Here is a 23483-nt window from a genome sequence, read left to right as displayed (position 1 = left end):
TTTGACAGTTCTTTTTAATTTGAAAGAGGTGTGAATTTTAAGAAATCAAAGCTATACAGTGGTGGAGACAAATTAATATGTCTTTAATTACATCATAAATGGAAGAAGTATTTGGTTTTTAGCTACTGAAAATGCTAAATTATTTATATTTTAGAAGAACACAATATTAAAATTCATTGGGGATTTAAAGTTTAATTGACTTGTTAGAACTTTGCATGTAGCTGCTGTTTTAAGACACCATAAAATATAAATGTACTTTAATAATAAAACTCTGGGGTTTTGTTTAAAAAGCTTGTGTAAGTGGAGTTTGGTTGCTTAAACATTAACATGTAAAATGTCTAAGAGGTTGCTCTTGGAAGAAGTAACCCCTGTAATTGAAAAACTAATGTCACTGGGGCAATAGATAGGAAGGAGCTGGTGTCATCACTGCTTAAATTATCTTCTGTAGCACTTGGTGTAAAATGCCTATGACTAATGATCTGTAGCACCACTGCTAGTACAGATGTCAGATCTGCCCTCTGGTAATCTAATTTTTCTTCCATTTACCACTTGTATAATTGCTTTGCCTTGTTGCCCAGAACTCCTGCCTCAGTTTAGTTTTAACTCTAAATTCTTCTCTCTTGACACAGTGTTCCCATGTTTTGCTTCTGCCTTTAAATTTTATAGTTGACTATTTTTTTCTAAATATGAGTTTGGGTCTGTTTGTGAAATCCTAAGAGCAGGTCCACGGGTCTTGTATGTGTGAGGAGAACATTTGGTGCTGTAAAGATGTGGCCTGCTTTAAGCCCCAATTTGATAATTAAGCAATGTCTTCACTGTGTGTTTAAAATACTGTCTGACATTAGAATTGTAAGCTAAGTGTTTGTGCACATGTTCCCCCTGTTCCATTTTTTCATTTGCTTTTGATTCTGCTAAATTTTAAATGATGTCCTTCTTGCTTGCCCTAGCCTAGTAATCAAGGATAATGCTGAACCACTCATCCAGGAGGAGCATGTCCTGCCTCTTCCTGTGCAGGACCTGGTTAGATGTATATTGGTGCTGACCCACAGGAGTGAGTGTTACACCGTGCAACTTCTTACTGGCAATTGTGGATTTCACTAATGGGACTGCTCACCTGTGGGAGCATTGCTGGTGTCAAGAAGAGCTGGGGAGAAGGCTGTGATGAATGGTCCAAGCTCAGTGTGGTTTGGTAAGCAGGGACGTGCTCTGAAGCCACACTTTTGTCATGGATATAAATGTAGGAGCCCTGACAGCCCGTGCCTCTGCCTGGTTAGGTGGTGTGGTGGCAGAGCAGCCTGCCCTGTCCTGCTTGGATGAGAGCCATGTGCACTGCTGGCATAAAACAGCTCACCAAGAGTTTACATATACTATTTATTAACATGTGCTGAAGCAGTTTTAATTTGAACTGAACACTAAGTTGTTCCATTTGTGATTAGGATTGCTGTATTGGAATAGAGCAATTTGAAATTTGAAACAGCTTTTAGAGTTCTACCATCAGTTTTCAAATCTTGTCACACTAAAAAATTAATTATAACTGTAAGTACTCTATATGCCTAAAGGCCCTGGGTCAATTTTATGGTTTTATAATCCTATTTTTTTAATTTTTAAAATCTCCTGCATGACTGCCACTTCTACAAAGTCAACAGGGAAAAACATGTATCTGCATTTCATTTTATTGCTGTCTGAAGTGCTGCTAGTAAAGAAAAACACCTAAGCAATAATTGGGCTTAAATTCTATTTTTGGAATGGTGGTATTGCATTGTGCTCTGAATAAAAGCTTTTTTTATAGCTGAGAGTTTTACATTAGAGGGAAAAACCTGTGACAGCATGAAATGATGATTAGTGTGAGTGATACCAGTTTTTATTATACTTCACTAAAAATGCCCTTATGGATGGGTTGGAATTCTAGCTCCTCAGTACAGCTATTTTAAGGTGATGGTCATGTTTCATTATATAAGAAATCATCAGTCCCATGCATTTAATGAGAAAAATATGATTATATCACAGATTTCCTGGACAGCTATAACAGCATGATTGCATCTCAGCAAGATATACTAGTGCAACATTTCCTTGCTTCAGTAATGGATTTCATCTGGTAGATACATCCTACCAGTGATGTATGTTAGTACCGCTGGACTCCAGCTGAGTTGAAAAACAAAGAGCAACATGATCTTGAGCTCAGATTGTTAATATAATTGTATATTAATTTTTCTTTGCAAGTAAAAAAAAGCTTATTTAAATAACGTTAACGTATAACACACGTGCTATACTGGAACCCTTTTTCTGGAAAGCAGCAGCTGAACTATAAATATGTGTTTGGCAAGGCTTTGTGTGAGGGAGGGCCCTCCATTGCAGAGGATTAATTGTTCAGTTTATCCAGAACATTGCTACAAATTTAAAAATATAAATAGTGGAACTGTGTTTATATGGTTGAATATTACTGAAAAAAAAAGGAAAAATTGCCACTCAGACCATGTCTGTTACAGTGGGGATACTGCAACACGTGTATCAGACAACGAGGCCTGTGGAAAAGAAATATCTATGGACCGATCTCTTGATTTCAGAGAGATGTTTATTTCTCCAGCCGCATGGCCGGGGCTCTGCCAAGGAGCTGCTCAATCCCGGGACCCGAGGGTCCTTGCCCACACGGGGGAACACAAAACAACCAATGGGGAATGAGGCTGACCAGGGAGTAGGGAAACCCCATGTCTCCCCCCCAGGGCCCCTCTCCCAGGACCACATGGTGGGGAGGGAGACCCCAACACGTCAGGTGATTTTTTTATTTTCAAGAAGTTGTTGGAAGGGAAATTTAATGAAAGCTTTTTTTCCGAAAATGTAAATTTGACAGAAATTCACATAATCAGAATGCAGTGCCGGCATTAGTGGGTAGTAGAATTGGAAAGTGTTTTAAGGGGCAGAAACATGCAGTTGCACCAGCTTTATTTTAACATTTCAAATAAAGGAAGAAGATAGGTTAGTGTTTTTGCCAGCATGTAGTTGTGCCATTAGATGCAAGGAACTTCATGCAGTATATGGGTTTGTCCATCTTTTCTTTCACAGGGTGCTTTTACTATTGGTGTGGTTGTTTGTGAGGTTGGATTTTGTGCCTTCTCAAATGGATCTAATTGTTACAGAATAGGTGAGCTTTGAAACAGCCCATGGCTTAGTTGAGTGCCTTTGTATTTCAGATATCCATATGCACATCTGAAATAACTTGGATTACTTATTATGGCAGAGTTTAAAAGCTCGGACATGATTCATCTTAGTTGTTAAAACATAGCCCTGTTCTCTATTGGAAGGTGTGTTCCAGTCCATGGGCTGTTATGGTTCCACTTCAGAATTCATTTTTGCAGTGAGTCCCTGTCTCTTGTGTAACTGCACTGATCTGCTCCTTAGCTAATGTTGTGTATATGACCTGTTGGCTTGTTCAAAACCATCTTGAACTTGGACTGATGTGGGGTTGGAGTATAATGAGAACTTCTCTGATTAGACCAGTAGCTTTAAGTATTTAGTATTTATCGAAGCTGTTGAAACTTGCAGAACTGGAGGAGGATTTCTTAAAAGTGCTGTTGAAGGACTCGTGATTAAAGAATTAAGACAGGATAAAGGAAGTCCGGGTGTGTATGATGCTGGTGATAGTCTTTGATCAGGAAGTACACCTCTCAAGTAAGCAGAAGATAATCCTATTTTATTGGCCTGTTTTGTAAGGATTTGGTTTTCTGTCGCTGAAAATATGCAGGAAGGTGCTGGTTTTACCTGTTTACCTTCTGAGAAATTAAACCTCAAACATTTCATTCGCATGACATCCAATACCAGAAAGCATTTCTTGGATTTGGATTAGCTCCCTAAGTGAAAGTGTCTTAATGGAATTAGTTGTTATTTAATAACTTTCCCAGTTTATAGGCCAAATCAATACTGTGTCAATGCAGGCAGCAACAGCTGGCTAGCTTGGGTCACCTTAGTGCCATGGGGTTTCCTTTCTGGAAAAGACATCCCTTCTGCCTGTCTTTGTTCATAAAGGTAACAAGGAGTTCTGGGAGCATGTGTGTTACTTGTAATTTTGTATTTTTTTGGGAAGTTTGCTAGGAAAGTCATGCAGGCAGATGAATTACAAAGAGGATTCTCTAAAAGCAAGGTGGCTCAGAAGCAGCATTCCCACCTGTTGCCACTTGCTTAAAGACTGATGGAATAGGTATGTGAGAATTTTTGCTTTTATGTGGAGAAACTAAATATTTAGCCCTCATAGTTAAAAAAAAAAAAGGGGGGGGGGGGAATTAAAAACAAAAAGAGCCCAGGCTCAAGCATCTGAAGAAAGTGTAAAGTAACTATGTTTTCCTGGTTAGACCTTGTAAAGGTTTCAGAAATTCAGTACCAAAACAAATTATGTGTCATTTGTTTTGACACTCGTTTTCCCCTGCGCTTGAGCTTGATACTGGTGATATTCTTGTAAGCTCCTGGGGAGAGCTGCAAGGGAGGTAGCAGGACATCCTTGAGGTGGTGTCACCCAGTGATATTATAGGGGAATTAATTTAGTTGAAAAGTGCTCTAGGGTCAAGGAGTTAAAATTATGGCTGGAGCTGAAAAGTTCAAGGTTTTAACCAGAACAAGTAGATTAAGGCCAGCAGAGCAGAAGGAAGGGCTGGAACAGTAATAGTTCGTTTCTGTTTAGCTCTGAAAAACAGCTCCATGAGAAGGTTATTCCAGCAGTCCATCTGCAGCTAAAGTCAGACAGTATGTGAAGAGAAAGTGAGTGTCAGGGATGCACATCCCAGCAGGGCTGTGTGGGATTTACTGGCAGCAGAGGGCAGCCACAGCCAGTGCTCTGCAGCCCGCGGGATCCATCCTGCCTGAGCTGTGTCTGGAGTCACAGGCTGGAAGTCTGTCTCTAGCTCTGGAGTTTTAAATGCTGTAGGCTGGTTGAATGCATGCTGCTTCTTGATAGCTGGCTAAATAGAAACACTGGGGTTTTAGAAAATTGGATTTTATAAAAATGACAGATCTGTTAATTATTTTCATGTTAATTTATAACTTTTTTTGGAGAACTATACTCAAGTTTTAATTTGATCACTGTAGTATTTCTAAAATTGTCTTGAATAAATTCTCGTCTCTTTAAAATCTGTGTGGAATGCAGAATGTGTATTACAGTAATTTCTGTTATGTACATAAGCAAATGGAAACCTTGGAAAAAATAGAAAAGGGTAGAAATTAGAATTTCACCTTGAAATGGTGCGTTCAAGCCTATGAGTTTGAAAGTAAGTGAAAGTCATAATAATTTCTTCTTTGAATTCTACAGTAATAGATTGTTTTCCTAAATACTTTTTAATGTATCTCTAATGCTGACAGTGAAATCTACCTTATAATAAGAGGTTTCTGCTACTGAATAATGAAAGCTCTACATGAGGCTGTATTTGTCTTCTTTTTTTTTCACCTCCGGTTATTTTAAGAAAGTAAGCAGTTTGAATGGTAGAAAAGCATGGTGGAATTGGAAAATGATGATTATGAAGGTGGATCTAGTGATCCCTCTAGTGGCAAGTCTTCTAGTAGTGATTCACCGTCATGATGTGCATTCATCTGAGCAGCCAGAAAAGAAAGCTCTGAAGATCTGGATCTTTCTTCATCATCTTTCAGAGTACTAAGTTACTTCACCAATTTGCTGTATCTTTGATTTGCTTTTTTTTGATTCTTGCCAGTATCCTCTTGGCTTTGACACCTTAATTTGATTGGAAGGGTGGAGGGAAGCAGGCAGGGAAAAGAAAGAGGATAGAAAAGAGCCTTGCTCGGCATGTGTGAATTAGCTGTCGGGTCATGCCTGATAGCCATTTGGGATTCCTTGTGTTTGAGGTGAAGTGATACTTTTGTGGAGCAATGTATCTCCTCTGCAGAATTAATTGAAAACATCCTCCTCAGCACAGGTGCATGTTCATGCCTGAAAGGACTATTGTTAAAATGTGAATGAAAGCATTATTTGCAGCTAATAACATTCAGTAATGAAGTTTATGTAGTGGAACTAATAAGTGGAGAAATAATGTCTGAAAACCAAAAATCATACTGAGTTACTAAATTTGCACATTTCCCATGTGGCAGGAATTTCAGCAAAACTGCAATTTCTCAAAGCAAAATCAGAGTCCAGTTTTGGACTCAGGCTGAAAGCAGAGATAATAAATATGTTGCAGTATTTAAGTAAAACCTCATGTTTAAGGAAAGCAGAATTAGGAGTTCAGGGAATACATGCACTTGTAAACAAGATGTTTTGGTAACAAAATAGTGTCTTACTTTGAGCCACTACATCTTGCTGTCTCTAAGCAGCGTTATCCCAGCAGTAGAAGAATTGGTGAAGAGTGGAAAGGGGGAGGGTGTTGGACAAGGAATCCCCCAGGGTGGGTGAGGACTTGGTACACTGCTACATTCACTGGTACTTTTCTTGTCATTTCCTCTAGAGGTGCAGGAATGTGCTCCCTCATCCCCTCTCTCTTCAGCTGATAATGGCTTTGTTTTCCTCTCACTGATAGCTCCGATTGGGAATGTAGGTAAGATTTCGTGGCAGTCTTCTCAATTGATGGCCTTGCCCTTGGGTGTCACACTTGTCATCACGCAAGCATGATACTGTTTGGCTTATAAAAACAAACCTGTACCATAAATATTTAAAGCAAAGGGTCTTTTTTTTTAAACAGAGTTCTATTTTTTGTTGACTTCTGCTGTGTTATCCCTTAAAAAGGGTGCTCTTCCAGAACCAGTAGAAAGCTGAAGAAGTCCTGTTCAATGCAGAATTATCAGACTCCTGTATTCAGTAATCTTTCATGAAGAAAGATACAATGATCTTACATTTCTTGACTTTAAGATGACAGTGTAATTGATTCCTCTAGGGAGTATTCCAGTAGTTTCTGCGTATGAGTATGAAACACTGCAAGTTCTGTCTAACTTTTTCTCCAAGTAGGAGGAAAAGCGAAGGAAGACTAAGTTTTTTTTCCATGATGATATTTGCAGCATGCAGAATGGTTTAAGAGGAGGGGACACTAACACCAAATTACTGTGATATCTTAACACCTTTTGAGTTCTACGAAGCAGAAATGCCAGAGTGTTTTTTACAAAGGTAGTGGTACATCCCATTAATAATGATAGCCTCCCTAAATTGTGGTGAGAAAAAACAAGGGTTTGAATGCATAAAACACATTCAGGTTTGCAGAAGTTTTGTGGCTTCCATCAGAATAAAAATAAGACTTCACAATATAATGAATTCAGAGGAGTTTAAGAACAGTCAGCAGTGAAGGGGTTAGGATAGTCACCTGACCTGTGAGACTGGGTTGGACGTGGACCTTCTCCTGAGGTAGTGCTTCAACTCTTCAACAAAGGATGATGTGAACATGTGGGAATTCATGAGCGGTCTTGGACCTCAGGGGTTTTTTTTGTTTTTTTTTGCAAAAATGTGATAACATTGCAGGTGTTCTTATACAAAAAGAACAGTGTTCTTTTGCTTACATATGTATTGTATAAAGTGACTTCATGCCTTTAACCTCAGGTGGTAAGCTGTGATTAAAGATGTAACTGTTTTAAGCAAAAAGCTTGTGCCATGATTGGATACGCAATGATAGGCAGATTTTTTTTGTTGCGTTGGAATAAAAATAAATGCATAGGGGTGGAGATTGAAATTTGCTTTTTTGTCTTAGGAAACATTCAGGAAAAGTTTGCAAGATGGTGAAAGGTAAAAATTATAAAATCTGTTTGCTCTATAGGCTTAAGCTGTGTATGGAAGGAACTGGTCTAGGGATTTTTTTGAGAGAATAATATACAGAGCAAAGTGTGGTGCTAAAACCAAAATTGTTCAGTAATGTCCTATTCCTCATCATTGTTCTTTCTGTAAAATCACTAGCATGGAACTGGCATGGGAACTGGTTTTATAAATACTTCTCATGAAGTTGTATGAGAAGTGAAGCTTCTGTAACCTGTGATTAAAAAAAAAAAAAAAAAAGGGGGAGCACTGGCTATGCAAAAACCCTCACCTTATCAATTACCAAGTAAATATTCATACTTTGAAAAGTATATTTGTTCTGTAAGATCTTCTGGGATTCTGTAACAGTGGGAGTCCAGTCTCCTATAAGAACCAGCGTGAGGTGAAGGTATACAGCATCAGTTGTGACTGGTCTTTCTTTTTTTCTGCTTGAAAGTCAAATTTAAGCTTTTATGAGGACAGACTCAGAAAATTAAAAAGATGAGGTTTTTAAATAACCACCTTGTCATTACTGCTCTCAAGGGCATGTGGGATTGGTTGTATCTTGACTACTGTACTGGCATATGTAGCTGAAGGGCATCCGTGGTAAAATAAAAGACAACTCTATCTCCAGATAAAGCTAAGCTGCAGTATTTCTGGAAGAATATGTGTTTAAAAAATAAAAAAGTACAGATTGCCCTCTGTAGAGATACACAAATGCAAAAAACAAACAACAGCACTGATCATTCTCTAGTTAGAAACTAATAGGAAGCAGTGTCAGGGTTCCACAAAGACTTTTGCAGATGCTCTTCAAGTGTGTGGAATCTACACATTTGCTGCTCTCCAGGAGTTTAGGAACAAATTACATTTGGGCTCTATGTTACCTGTATATGGAGGGTGGCAAGGCATCTTCCACGATACTCAATACTAATGTTTATTAGTGCCATCAGTTTTGCTTACACAAATGCATCTTACTTCCTATGCTTTCAGGTCACCATTCTCTTTCTGTGGAATAAAGTTTAAAAATGCTGGTTTAAATTTATCCAGGACTCCATCGCAAATATTCAGTTTCCAGAGGTTCAATAAGAATACCTTAAATAATTTAGATAGTGGGAAAATCAATGTTACTAGTTCAGTCATCTTCCTGCAGAATGAGAAAAAATACAGTGGATGTATAATATTGCTCTTACTGACAGAATGGATTTGTAATGTAGTCTAAGATCATGTGCTGTACCATGTATGAAATGCAGTAATGCTTTATGTGTACGCATTGGTATCCCACAGTGTATCCTTTAATTTATTTATTAAATTTAGACACTGAAATAAAATAATAAAACTGTAAGTGGGCCCAGTTCTTTGCTGTTTTGAGCAGTTGTGAATAAGGAAGTAGAAAATTCTTAATGTTCAGAAAGTGTTCATTCCCTTCGCTGTCACATAACAAAAATAAATTTGTAAAGAGAGTGCAGCAGCTAAAGAATCAGTAATGAATAATAGATTCTTCTTATCCCAGTCTCTAACATCTACATACAGCAAGCATTCAGTGCCTAGAAGACAACAATTTATGTTTTGCTTCCCTGTGTTGTAGCCTTCTTTTCATCAAGCCTTGGGAAGTGTGGGCAGCTTCTGCATTCTGCTAATGGAGTTCTCTCTGTGTTAGGGTGATTAGGGCTGACCTTCATTGGGTGGGATTTACAGCTGCTGAGTTCATCTGTAAACACACATTCTCCTGGAAAGCTAGTGCATGGTAGTATTGGCAGGGAATGTTAAATTGTCTGTATCCTGCTTTAAAAGAGTGGGGACAAATAGTTCTGTCAGCAGTTTAATTTATACTTAAATATTTGTGACTGTATTGTGTTCTGCAGTAAGCTTTAACCAGGAACAACATATACAACAATACTGCTACTTCCATTATAATGACGCACTGATTTGTCCAAGCACTCTCTGTTTTAACTGATGTTCATAATATATTTCTTCTGCAGCTGGGGTAATGTTGCAGTGGCTTATTAAGCTTTTCCTCCTAGAAACTGCTACATTACAATGCTCTGAGCTGCTTTTGTGTTGGCTGTAGCTTAACTGCCAGTCATTCAAGTTAATTTTTTATTCTCTGGTGTCTTTTGACTTACGTGAAATCTGTTTTCTAATATGTGTTAATTTGTCTTGTAAAACTGAACTTTCATTGTTTTTTTTTATTAGCTAAAGTTATGATTCAGTTTAGTTCCTATTTTGGAAGGATCATTTAAAATTTTAATCAGTAAAACCCAAATTAGAATTGAGCATGTTTTAATTTGTTTTCCTTTCCCTCTGAAATACTTCCTGAGAGATACACGATTTTTAGCATAAGGAATTACTGATGTTGTGTGTTTTGACTGAAACTGATGGGGAAATTGCATTTGTATGGCTACTGCATGCAATGTAAAATTTAAACTAACTTGCTTCTTATTTTTGTAGATACACAAGAAGTTTGTTTTGGTTCCATGCTCTGTCTGGATTTGCTTTTTGCCCTTATATAAATAGCTTCATTTGTTTGTGGCTTTATTTCTCTCTGTAAAATGGAAGATCTGTAGCGCAGGGTATCAGTAAAAATATATAGAATATTCTCAATTGACTTAATGCTGTAATTATTGGAGTGAAACGCAAGCATGCTGCCTGTGGTATCAGTCTGCTAGCAGTATCTCAAATGATAGCCAGAACAGAAATTTAATATGTTATATAAATTATATATATTTCCATCCAATATCTGATACTAGAGTTAGATGTTTACGATGACCAAAGAGACAATTTATTTGCAGGCGTGGTGTGCCACTTGTGCTCTTTCCTTCACCTAGGGAGGGTACATGCCCTCCATATCTAACTGAGTCTATGTGGCTTTAACCAGAACTGAGTAAGCAAAGCCAGGCTTGTTAGTCAAAAAATTGTGCAAATTAGTTCACCAAGTGATGCAAGTGTTAAACACGCACACCAATTAAAAAAACCTTTGTAGACAGCAACTTCACATTTTTGAGAGTTGAATAGGTTGGGTACTTTGCTCTAGCTGAAATTACAATTTCTTTCCTGTGAATGTGTGCTGGTGGAAATCAGTCTGATTGAAACAGACTACCAGTAAAATTGTTTTTCTGCTTTCAGAAACCTCTCAAGAAAATACTTTGATTTAACATGGTATTTTGCTTTGTACTACATTTCTTGTCCTTGAGCCATTTGTTTATTGTTTATTTAAAGGCGGTCTATTTAAAAACTTGAAATGCACTCCATCTTCATCAGTAAAGTTTTCTCCTAGAACTCTCTGCAAATGATACAAGCATCATTAAGCCCCATTAAAATCATTCTGTGTAGAATAAGTCTTCAAAACAACTGAAAATGGAAGCAGAAAGATACATTGATTAGTGCACGATGCAGTGTTTGAATGTGTCTGTAAACCAATATATCCTATTGTGCTGGAACAGCATGTGTTTAGTTGTGGATGATGTCCTCTCCTAGGTTTGTGTAGAGCCATTTGGGAGATGTCTGTGCTGTTAAACAAAAGCCTGCCTCAGTCCTTGAAGGATAATAAATTACATCCACAAGCAGCAGGCACATTGCCTGCTAGATTACCTCGTGTCTGTACTGATCCCTGATGATGTAGACAGTAAGAGCCCACTGATTGTGCCTGGGCTGATTGCAGCTGAGTAAAGAATTGCTGTGCTACTGCTTCCTTTGATGTCTGCCTGGTCCTTCCTCCCAAACACACACAAGCTTCTTCTACAAAGCTTGGAGGCAGCTAGGCTAAAATTGGTGCAATAGGAGCTTGGTATGGGAAATGGGGAAAATAGTGCAGAATTTGTCCATCAAGAGATGGAGTAGGGTATTCTCCCAGTGTCCTGCATAGGTTTCCCCTCTTCTCAGTTACAAATGAGAACAAAATATGGAGAAACTGAGTAGGGCACTCTAATTTGGTTGTACAGGGAAGAAATGTAAGGGAGAAATATCATAAAGGCTGAAGGAAATACAGAAGTGCGGTGAGGCTCTGGAAACTTCACCCTTTCCTCTGGTTTAGTCTTACATGTGCAGAAGGGAAGGGAGAGGAGCAGGTGGGTGTTTGGGAAGTGAAGGAAAGGAGAGTGGAAAAGAGTCCAGACAGACATCAAGATACCTTTTTGTGTATGGACAAGGTTTTGAAAGAAGGCTCCTATCACTGATGCTCTTGTGGTGTCAGGCCAGCCAGCTCCAAAGTGTGCTTGGCCCAAAGCCAGTACAGAAATAGCTAAGTACCCAGCTCTCTATGAAAATCTGCTTTGGAAAAATTGTATTAATGCCTGAATTACAGTTTCTTTGGAAGTTCATGGTCTCAGACTTGAAGTGTTCTATATTATTTTCATGCCATGCATCTTGCTGATATGGTACCTGAAGGGATTTAGAAGCAGCTGGAATTTGTCACATGCTGCATCTCTCTGCGCGTTATGGTATGCAGCAAACCAGAGGGGTTTAGAGCAGTGCTAATACCAGTTTAGTCTTTCTTTTAAGTTTCATTATGATGAAAAACACCGTAATTTTTATAGTCACAAATTTGATTTTTATATTTAGGTTTTTCCCCTCTTTTGGGTTTTCCATCACTGCCACCAACCAACAGTATGTAGAAGCAAGCTGATCAGTGTTCATACTATGCAAGACATCAAAACACCACAAATGGGAATCTGCAAAACCAAAGTTGAACCAGGCAGTTGTATAATGCTGTGGGTACTGGTAAACAGGATATGCAATTTTGTGCTAAGACCATCTAGTTAGTTATTTTTTAAAGTTATTTTTACTGATATCTTCTCCATTAGTTGTCTTTGGCCTGAAACAGCTTTTCTGCCAAATTAGCTCTTTCTTTTGTGTGCTGTGAATGTTTTGTTCCTTTTATTCTCTTACCAATGTACAGGCAGTTTTCTGAAATAACTTCTTCTCCTTTCTTAAATTTGAAAAGCAGGAGGAAATCCTTTAAGCTTTACAAAATTATAGCACTGTGGAGCTTACCCGTACAAGGATTTGAAATTCTGCAGTGGGAACTGTATGTTGGTTCAGTGATGTGAAATAATTAGAGAAACTGATTCTAATCTGAACACCGTCGGGGCTGCTGGTTATTGTGCTGTGCTTCCAGACATCTCAAGGGTCTCAAAATGCATAGGTGTGGGAAGAGTTATTGGATGAATGGTTGTGGGCTAAACATGATCTGGGGAAAAACAAGCGTGTTGTCCAGCTCTGAAAAAGAGCAATGTGGCACCGTAAGAGTATTTGATTTTCAGATTTAGCTGCAGGGTAGTCCTATGATGCCTCATTGGTCTGTTTATCTACAAGAGTTGGCCCAGCTAGTCTGGTGTGATGCATGCCTGCCTACCTCAGGCTGCATACAGCCGGTGCTTTTTTTTTTTCATAAGGATAACTTTGCTGTTAAGGTATTCTTAAAACCTCTACATGTTTTAAAGCTTTTTAGCAGAGCAATCACATTTTTGAGACTTGCGTCCCAAGAGCAACCTTGTCTGTGTAACTTCTGCTTCCTTGAATAGCTTCCTTTCCTTTCAAGCAGCGAACAGTTGTCATCTACTTGAGCTTGTTCCTAAGTGGTGGTAAAATATATCCAAGCCTGTTGCCCTATATGAATTTTCTATAGCTTAGCTATTCCCACTGGCTTAAGGAGGTCAGATATTAGAATGTTAGTGGCTCCTGCAGCAAATTAATGAAAGCACATAGAATAAAAATAGCAAATAATTGCTGATTAACCAGAACACCAATATAGACTAAAGGTATCTGTGTAATGGTAAACAATATTTTGGTAGGTCAGACGAGTGCCAGGTTCCAGTGGTCACCTCCATAAAACAGAAGATGGGGACTGGGAATGGAGTGATGATGAAATGGATGAGAAGAGTGAGGAAGGCAAAGCTGCTATTTCTCAGGAAAAGGTACTTTCTGTTTGTGCCAAGACATTTATACTCTGTAAGATATTCTTTCTGTTAATTGTTAGTATTTCTGGATCTTTGTTGCATAAAGCTGCATAGCTCATATCTCACTGTGTTTGTTTTCCAGTCACGAAGACTGAAAGAGGAGGAGAACACAGAGGTAAAAATGTCTTTATCAATTTTTTTTCTTCCAAGCGTTTGAGTGAAGGGATTTCTTTTTCATGTCTGCTGTTAAAAATGTGAATTGAGGTGCAAGTGTTGTTCTGCAGCCTTGTATAGCAGGTGCTTGTGACGATAGAGCTGTATGCCATTGTGCCTGTAACAATGAACTTCAGCACACAGTGGATAAGATGGATAGGAATTTAAAAACCATGTTATGTTTGTGCCCAGGAGAATTAATGAAGATAGGTAGTTTGGTTGTTTTAAATGAATCTTCATAACTGGATCACACTAATTGCTGTCTGTCAGGGTAATGCAGGCTGCATTGGAGTAGCCAGAACATCTCCAAATAATTTTTTCTTCTTAGGATCTGTATCATGACATGTAGCTTATAATTAAAATATTTCCTTCCATACACATTAAAATAGTTCAGTACTGAAGCATATTAGATTTAATTCAGAAGAATAAAATACTATATAGAATTTCATGGCCCTGTGCCGAGTGTGGGAAGCATCACTGCTACAAACAATTGTTTAATAGGATTATGGCTTACAGACTAAATGGTCTTTAAAAATGTCTTTTCTTTGGGTGGGTGACCCTTGCCACTTCACCTGTAGTTTTAGATTCTCAGATTTTCGTTGGTGTCAGAGAAATCTTCTAAAAACCTAGCAGCTTCCTGCTGGATTTGGTCCTGTTAGCTCCTCTGATGACCCCAGTCTCTCCATTGCAGACCTAATTTACACAGTTCTTCAGCATCTGAGCTACCTTATGTAAGTTGGGTACAAGGAAAGGCTTTTACCACACAGTCTTTCTGTCTTAGATGTTGAGAGTTCTACTGCTTGTGCCTCAGTTTATATAGGTAACTCATAATAAAAAAAGTTGCTTAATTTATGAAGGAGAAAAAAATCCTCTGCTTGAAGTCTTCTGTTGATTTTTATCTGAAATGCTCTAGAAGATGACTTGGAAATAAGACTAGTGCATCTTGTCACTGTTGGTGTGTGCCTCTTGGGTCTTTGGGATGCACATTCCTATACACTGACATAACATGTCTGTTGAAGATGCAGAAATAATATAGTATAAAGTATAAAGTAGCTTATGTGAATGCAAGGAATTTAATTGAAGCAGAAAAAATCCTTCTCTTATTTTAGTGATTGTGAAAAATAATTTTCCAAATATTCATTAATGTTTGCTGAAAACACAGAATATAAAATATGGATCTTGTGTAACTTTTTAATAGCTTTGATATGGAAAACTGTTGAAAAAAATGAAATGTCAAATGAAATTTGTGATGCAAGTCTTTATTTTGGGAGGGCTTTTGAACCCTTTGTAACCTCGGAACAGGCTGTTCTGTGAGTGGTGACAATATGCCAAGTTGGGTATGAAATCATAGTAGGGTAGAGGAGCCTGGTGCATTCTGTATGTAGAATACACTTTTGCTTGAGGCTTCATACAGATTTTAGTTGTGAGCTGGGGAGGATATTGCAGTGTGAGGGAGGAGTGGTAATGTGAAAGATATCAGTGTTCCTGATTTTTCTCTGTGAAAGACATCCTCTGAGCTGTGATACCTGCTATGATACGCTGCTAGTTCCTTGAATATGGGTAGATGTACGACTTCCTTAACAACCAAAACTGTTACACAAAAATAATGTGAGTAGCAGTTTGGAATTCTCTCTGTGTGCATATTATTTAATAGGTAATTGTTGCTTCGATGCAAGGTGGATTATAAGCTCTTACACTCAGTGCTCTAATGCAGGCCTTATTTATTACTTGTTTGTCTGTAATTGAAATATGGGAGTTTTACTGGTATCAGCTGTATTTTAGACTGTGTACTGAAAGTGTTTAAAGGGTTCCTGAGAGTTAGAGAATGTGTTAAATATTCTGTGCTAACTTCAGACTGTTAGCATGGAAAGTTTTTTGTGATTTTTTTTTTTCCCTTTGGCATCCTTTACAAGACTTTTTGCTTTTTTCTCTAATAGTCTCAGCCTGCTGTTAGTGAGGAATATAGTGAAGTTCCATGTGCGGTGAATCTTGTCTTAAGATTAAGGTAAGAGATCCTTCTATTTATTTAGCAGTATTATCTTGATTTCCGTCATTACTTTCATAATATTAACATAAAGTCAGTGTTGAAGTGCATAATCTCCCAGTATGACCAGTATGAATAGTGTTTCTGAGAGTAATAGCTGTCTTTTGTTTACTGAAATAGTATAAAATGAAAAGCAGAATATGAATGTGTCTTCAGGCAAAGTGTACCCTTCATTAAGTATTTTCTTTCTTTTTTTTTTCCTTATAATGTAGAATCACAGTGAGAAGTTTTTAATGAGTTTCTTTCACACTTCAGCAGTCAGCCTCTGACAGAAATAAACCATAGCTGTATTACAAGTTGCCTACTTAAAATGTTTTTCACTGGCAAGTTTGATCAGCCAGTATGGAGAAGTGATGGGCATTTTAGAAAATGGGTACAAATATGTTGTCGGACTTAAATTTTTACTTAGTTAAAATGAGTCAGATTACCTTTAATTAAAATCAGTTTCTAACTAAGATTTGAATTGCTTAGTTATACAGTCTAGTCCTTGGATAAAACTATTTTTTCATATGAAACTTTCATAGCTTTTTATGTGTATGATAGCTTTTTAATGTTTTTTCTTAAAAAACTTACTACCACTCACTTTAAGACTTGCTTACATCCAGTTTGTGTTGACAGGATATCTATAAGGGGTTATAAATTCCTAATTATTGCTATGGAGAAAAGTTAAATATTATTTATGCTAATAAAAAGCTAAGAAGTCAGAAATAATTAGAAAATTACAACCAGTATGTTAGAAACAAATAGCAGATTTATGCATAACAAATAGCTTTAAAACAGTAACATCAAAAATTGTCAGTGTCCTGGTTTCAAGTGTTAGTAGTCAGAAAAAAAACCAATTACACAGAATGAGTGCCAACTTTCAAAATCTGTTTTCTTCCCTTTTCTTTGACTACTTTTCTAGAGACAGCTGCAAAAAAATTGCGTGGCTGCCAAAGGTTATTTACAGAAGGGAGGATTAATGAATTTTATTGTGGGGATAGGGAAGACTTAGAGATTATTTGGGATCATTTTAGTTGTCCAATTTACATAACTGCCCAGTTATGCTATCAATATTCTTTTTCATCTTTCTGCTGACAGGTAGCTGAAACCATTTACAAACAGACCAATTTGTACTGCTATGTGGATGTACCAGCGAGGTGCTTTGGGTATTTATAAATTATCATGAAACCCAGAGAGTGATTAGCTTCTACTCAGTTATTTGCAGTGTTGGCATATTCAGAGGGCAGACATTTTAGACCTGCAAGTATAGTGAAACATCAGTGATTGTCCTTTCAGTTTTCTGCAGCTTTTAAGCCAGGAGTGAAGGAGGACTGATCCTGGGAGACTTGAGTTTCCATTTCCACAATGAACTTTTGTTCTTTTTAAGGATACTCTTTAATTCCCGGGTGGAAAAGATTCCCACTCCCTAGAAGCAAAGCTGTAGTAACTAGATTAATTTCTTTTGAACGTTTAGGTGATTATTGGTAGAGGGGGAAGAAACAAGAATTTCAGTTTTAGGAATCAGAAACTTTCCTTTAAACAGAAAAAAATAGTCTTGAAAAGCAGATACACTCTGGAGCCTGTGTCTTGAAAAAAACAAAAATCTGATGTGTAATTTGTAGAGTTTGGTTAACTTAACTGTCCTGCTTTTGAGGGAGGAATGCTCTATGGTGCCAACCTCTGTCCAATGTAAGCTCTGGCTATGTCCTGTCTCAGTGGTAGGAGGTGGGCAGGGTTAGAAATCTTTGCACAGGCTTTGCTTCTGATGGCAGCCTGAGCATGTGAGTAGGGTCAGAGCTGGCACCTGAGCTCTGTGTGTGTGTTTGGGGGGAGGGTAGGGCTGTGGGCTGCACTAGGTACCGCACTTTTCTTTTGGTTGGCACTTTGCGAAGGGCTTATTTGACCATGAGGGCTACAAGCTCTCTCTGCTCAGCAGTGTAGATTCAGAGCTAGTATTCAGAATTTCTTTAAATGTAAAGGCAAGAGTTATTTTGCTTATGGAACATTCACCAAAGCTCAGGGCAGCCACTGTCTGACTATATATATTGTCTTTAGCAAGGTACCTTTGATAGCACTGTTGGAGTTGTACTTCCTCTTCACTGTTGACCCTCTGCACTGTTGAGACTTTGTCACGGAAGTTGATGCGAACATTTAGAGCTTTTTGGGCAGAAACAACTTAATATGAGGCTCATGAGTAGGGACCATAAGGTTTAAAGAGTAGTGCCTGGGGATTTGGGACATGGCAAAAGGTAGAGAGATGGGCAACCTTAAAAAGTAACAAGAGGTGGTGGGGGCTGGGCAGGAAGAAAGTGCTCCTCTGCTTTGCTCTTTTTTCCTCTTCTACAGTGAGGCTACTCTATGACAGCCCATCACATTTCAGATGATTGCTTTTTTTCCTAGCAGTATGTTCCAGAACAAGGTTAATAGTACCCATAAAAATTAAAAATTACTTGCACAAAGGAGGAATTCTGGCAGAAGAAACAATTACATTTAAGTAATTCTTCACCTGGAGAGTCAGGTTCTGTTATTTTTTTTCCCAATCAGAGCAGGCTTGGACTCACTCAGTAATTCAGTGCTAAATTAACACCATCCTCTGTTACTGCAAATGCCTTGTTGTGGATCAGAAGCACAACTCACAGTCTGAAATAATCTTTAAAGAATCCCATGGTACTCTTTATACAAGTGGTGGTATTTAACTCCCTTACTCAAGTTGAAAACCATCCAGACTAACTGATTCATCTGTCCTTAACTTGTATTTAATACCTTTCTGTTTTCATAGTTTTCTCAGTGTGAACTAACTTGTTAAAAAATTCTCTACTGTCAGGGTTGCTTCATCAGCTGGAGACAGCAATTTCCAATTTATTTTCTATCTTTTGCACTATTGTGTCTTAGAGTACATTGCCCCAGAAGGGAAATTATCAGCAGTATGTTTTAGGTAATTCCATGCAAAGCTCTTGAAAGGCTCTAGTATTAAATGCTTAATACAGGCCATTAGTGTTTTAAAGCTCAAGTGTAGTTAAGAGACTGTCCTTGAATTTTGCAGTGAATTGAAAATACTGGTTCTCACTGGCTTGATCTAGTGCCACAGCATGTAACTCTGACCCAGACAGAGCGATTGTTACATTGAGGTGCTGATGCTTCTGTATCCTCAGCCTCAGGAGGAAGTGGTATTTGAGAGTAGGGAGGAATGAAATCTGTAATCCACATTTTTTCCGGTAAGGCTGTGCACACCGTGTGTCTTGGCAGCAGACCCTGGCAGGAGCTCTGCAAAGAGGAGCCGAAGGCAATTGTCTGTGATTTAGTCCTCCAACAAGACTGTTCACAGCACCAGGGAAAGGAAATGGGGAGGAATTACCACCCTTGATTTGAAGTTTCCAATCTAACCACCAAGCTGTTGCCGTTACAGATTTAGGAAAGTCAGTATTAGAGGATTTGACTACTTGGATTAATAACAGAGATATTTCATGTTAAAGTAGGAGACTTATTAATGGTCAATAGTTAAGAATTGCAAATTATCTGAAGCAATCTAAGATGGTTAAATTAACTCTTGTGACAGGAAGATAATTTATTGACAGTAATTTGGAATGTCCCAGGATCTAATTTAATACAGTTCCTGCACACTAGATGAATTAAGCCTATGGAAGAATAAAAGGGGAAAATGGAAATGTTTTACTGGCAAATGGAATATTTCTGGTTTTGCTTATTTTAAATGAAGTGTAGAGAAAATGCTAAGGCAGAATTGCCTGTAATGTCACTCTGTTATTTACATACAAATGTTTGTGTGTGTATTTCATAGAAAACATTTCTTCTGCTAATGTAGCTGGAAACTGTGTGGCATTTGATGAGAAATACACCTTCTGGGGATCTGGGCACACACAAGTCCAAGGAGTAGCTGGTAGCAGGTGGTTGCCTGTTCAGCACTGCAGCAGGGGAGTTGTTAGGACTTGAGTCAAATGTGATTTCCTGTGTGTACCAGAACACAGATGATGAGGTATTGCTCACTAGTCTGAGCAGGAGCTCAAGTGCTGATCTTCCTGCTTTTGTACTGGCCTGGTTTTTTGACCTCTTTCTTACAAAATTAATTACGTGTAAATCATAGGAAAAATGTACTTGGCTGGAGGTACCTATTAGAGCTTAAGTTTGTACGTAAGTTTGAGGCTTGCATTTATAGGAGTAAACCTTTAAAAACTATAAACAAGCTAACCCCAAAATCTGTTCTGGCTAGGAGCAGGATGAGTTTGATAATTGGCTTAGTACCATAAGTCAAAGTTCTCAATGAATTTTTTTATTATTATTACTATTTTTTTATCCTCCTAGTTTTGTTTTCTTAAGCAAAAACTTCCATCATTTCAGTCTCTTTTGTAAGAAGTGGGGCTGGTGTGTATCTTTCACCAAGAATAGGTATTTCTCAACATTTTTGCTATTATAGTGGCTTCTTTTATCAAGTATATTTAATGACAAAATCCACAAACAAACTCCCAGCTGTGGAGTAGATTTACTGCTGTAAAGTAACAAAACTTCTCTGTAGTCTGGGAATTGATCCATTAAAAAACATCATGAACAAAACCATTTGTAGGATTCTTGAAATAAATGTACCTGTAATTACAGTATTGAGCTTTATTTTGCCATCACCTCTAAGGGTTTGTCCTGGGAATCAGGGAGGTGTGGGATGTGGCTACTGAACTGAATTTTATTTTCACAGCATGGAGATTTCATTTAAATAGCCTGTATAACCATGATTAAATCATGACTGAAATCAATAAGCCAGAACCCTTGATTAAACTATTGATTCTAATCCTGCCTTTTCTTTTTACATCTATTATTTCCTTCAAAGCTTGCTTTTTAAAAATGATAAATTATGTATTTATTATTCACTACTTAAGCATGTTTTTATGCCTTGCTGTATTTTTATTGAAAATAAAGTAAAATTTGAAAAACTTATTTTAATTATGACCTAGATTATCCTGTATGCAATTGCTATACCATCACTTCTTTAATAAAGAAATGGTATATTTGTTTATCAAAACAATTCTTGTATGTAAAATTTATAATTATTGAGCTAAGGAATCAATATATTTTTTTTGCTTATTAAATTTAGGTTATGAAGATTTGCATGTCTAAATAATTAGATGAAAAGGAATTAGGCTTTTAACCTGCACAGCTGTGGTTGTAAATTATGCAGGAATTGCATTTGGGGATGTTGCTGATACTGAAATTTTAAAATGGCTAGAGCTTTTTTATTCCATTCTGAAATTTTATTGTACTATGTACAAAAGAAAAAAAAAGGAGGAGAAACAAAAAATAACAATGAAGCCTAAGTACCACCCCCAACCTTCTTTATGTTAAAGGAAACAATTTAAAGCTTGAATTGACCTCAGTATTAAAAGTAATTTTATTTGTATTATTAATGGCATGTACATTACTTGTCGACTGTAATAGGGTTTGCATTTTGATAATTCAAAATTCCATTCTAATTAGACATTTTTCTAATACTTTTTAAAACACTTCTTTTACCTTGAGAGACCACACTCTTCCTTTAGCGGGGGGGGATTCCGGGTTCTGAGTGCAGGGGAGCCGGCTGGAGTCACGATACGAACACGGATATGATTTGAGCATCGTGCTCCCTTTATTGTTTACTTACACTCACTTATATCTACTTTACAAAGCTTCACGCCCTATTCCCACGGGACAGCCTCTAAGCAGCGGGGGAGCCGACCAGCGTGTAGCTTTTCCCAAGGCTGTTCAAGGCTGCCTGCAGCCAGGTGTCTTTCTGGCCTATCTGCAGCCTGAGGCCCCTTCAGGGGTGCTTCTGCAGCAGCCCTGGGGTGCCCAGACTGTCCTGGGGTATCATATGCCCCTGTTCCATGAGGAATCCCTCTACATCTTCCATCTTCATCCATCTGCTCTAGAGATGCCTGTGAATGTGGTGCTGTACATTGGGCAGGGCTGGAACCATTTGAAACAATTTTTTCTGTTCCCACTTAGTGGTGTGGTTCTCTGTCTTTCCACTGGTAGGCGTGTTCTGGGACTGTACTGGGTCGCTGTAAAGCAGCCAGGTTTTGGTTGGTTTGTTTGTGACTTCTGATAGTTTTGAGGGGAAGGCAAAATTTTAACTGAACTCATTTTATTTATTCTGTTTTGCCCCACAAGGCATTTGTCACTGCTCCTCTAGTGTGTCCAGTCCTCCTCCAGGCCACAGGAGGTGCACTGGGATACAGGCGTGACAAGGATTTAACATAGGAGCAGGCTTTGCTGGTGAAGCTGATTTGCTGGAAAGATCAAGTTTGGCAGGATAACCAGATGAAACCTTTGAAGATTTTACAACAAAGCTTAGACTTCTTTCCATGCCTCCCACTCTTTTTGATAAGCTAGTCAGGATCCATGACTTTTAGATGGATGATATGCAGGTTGTTATCATTTTTATGGTGGCTCAGATGTCCTTCTGGTTTACCTACAAGTCTCCTTTGGTTCTGATGGTAATATACTGATAGGTCATCAGGACTGTAAAAGTCTGAGCCAGTGGCATTAAAAGGATGCACCCATCCAGGGAGTTTCTGATTCAACATGTATAAAATTTTCTTCGATTTGGATAAAGTAAAAAGTTTCTCTGTGCCTTCCCCTCAAAGCCTGTTTTGTGCACTGGGGACTTAAAAGGTTCTATATAAAAACTCCATATACCTGTAGAACTTGTTGTAAGTCTTTTGTCTTGTTTTCATAAATAAAATCACTTTTGTAGGGCTCTATTCTGAAACACCCTCAGCCTCCTGGCAATGATTGGCCTTTCACGCTTTCTGATTTAAGGAACTGAAATTTTGCTTCAAGCATTGTGGCTATTTTTCAGCGCTTTACTTGAAGAATTTTTCACTGGAATAACAGGTTATAATCCCTCTTCTTGTGCACCAGGCATGCAGGGGCATACAAAGCAAAGCTTTGCGTGCTTAATCTCTGAGTTGCTCTGGTATTTCTTATCAGTCAGGCAGATGGTGTACCACTTCAGCCATGCAGCTAATACAGGTTTGACTTCCTTAAACTGTGCACTGATCAATAATATTTGGTACCAAGAAATACAGAGATCTTTCAGAGATACACTCGGAGTGGATAAGTTAAATTATAGGCAAATCCAGAAAGGCAACTATAACCACAATGCGCTGTAATGTTTAACAAAGTGATCAAATCATGTGCATGTTGTCCTCTCCGTTATGAAATTTTCTCTCAGAATACTTCCAGCTGATTATTTTTTAACATTACTGATGTTATCTGTACTTAATTCCAGTTCTTTCTAGGGAAAAGACTGTTTTAGATCACTTCTGGTTTCTACCAAGCATTGAGATTTTACCACATTAATAAATTCTAAGTATAACTGTGTACTGCCCTTCCTTGTATTTCAAGTACTTGTTAAAAACTGATGCTTTTCAGAAGTTAAATCTTTACCACTGCTCTTAAAAAAACTTCTGTGCTACTTCAGGAATAATTTCAGAGGAAAAAACTTATGATCAATAATGCCATCTCTGCTGCAAAAAATCTTGATAGCTCTTCCCCAAAGTTATTCCCACCTGCTGATGTATGAGAGCATGTAGGAAGTGTGAACCTCAAAAAAGATGATGCAAGTGAATACTGCTTTTCACTGTCTGTGCAGTGAAATGAG

General features: G+C 38.0%; 1 protein-coding gene across 4 annotated transcripts in view; it reads left to right on the top strand.

Moving 5' to 3' along the window:
* The window catches only part of STK39 (serine/threonine kinase 39), an 88645-nt gene that overhangs the window by 36007 nt on the left and 29155 nt on the right, over window positions 1-23483 (top strand). For all 4 annotated transcript variants that reach the window (XM_039555057.1, XM_039555056.1, XM_010406833.3 and 1 more), the window contains 3 exons: window positions 13495-13617; window positions 13742-13774; window positions 15750-15817. In XM_039555057.1, coding sequence (XP_039410991.1) covers window positions 13495-13617; window positions 13742-13774; window positions 15750-15817 — 224 coding nt within the window. The remainder of the gene's footprint in view (window positions 1-13494; window positions 13618-13741; window positions 13775-15749; window positions 15818-23483) is intronic.

The sequence above is a fragment of the Corvus cornix genome, chromosome 7 (assembly GCF_000738735.6).
Source record: "Corvus cornix cornix isolate S_Up_H32 chromosome 7, ASM73873v5, whole genome shotgun sequence".
In the NCBI taxonomy this organism is placed as follows: domain Eukaryota; kingdom Metazoa; phylum Chordata; class Aves; order Passeriformes; family Corvidae; genus Corvus; species Corvus cornix.
Note: the sequence above shows the minus strand (reverse complement) of the source record. Positions and strands in the feature narration are given on the sequence as shown.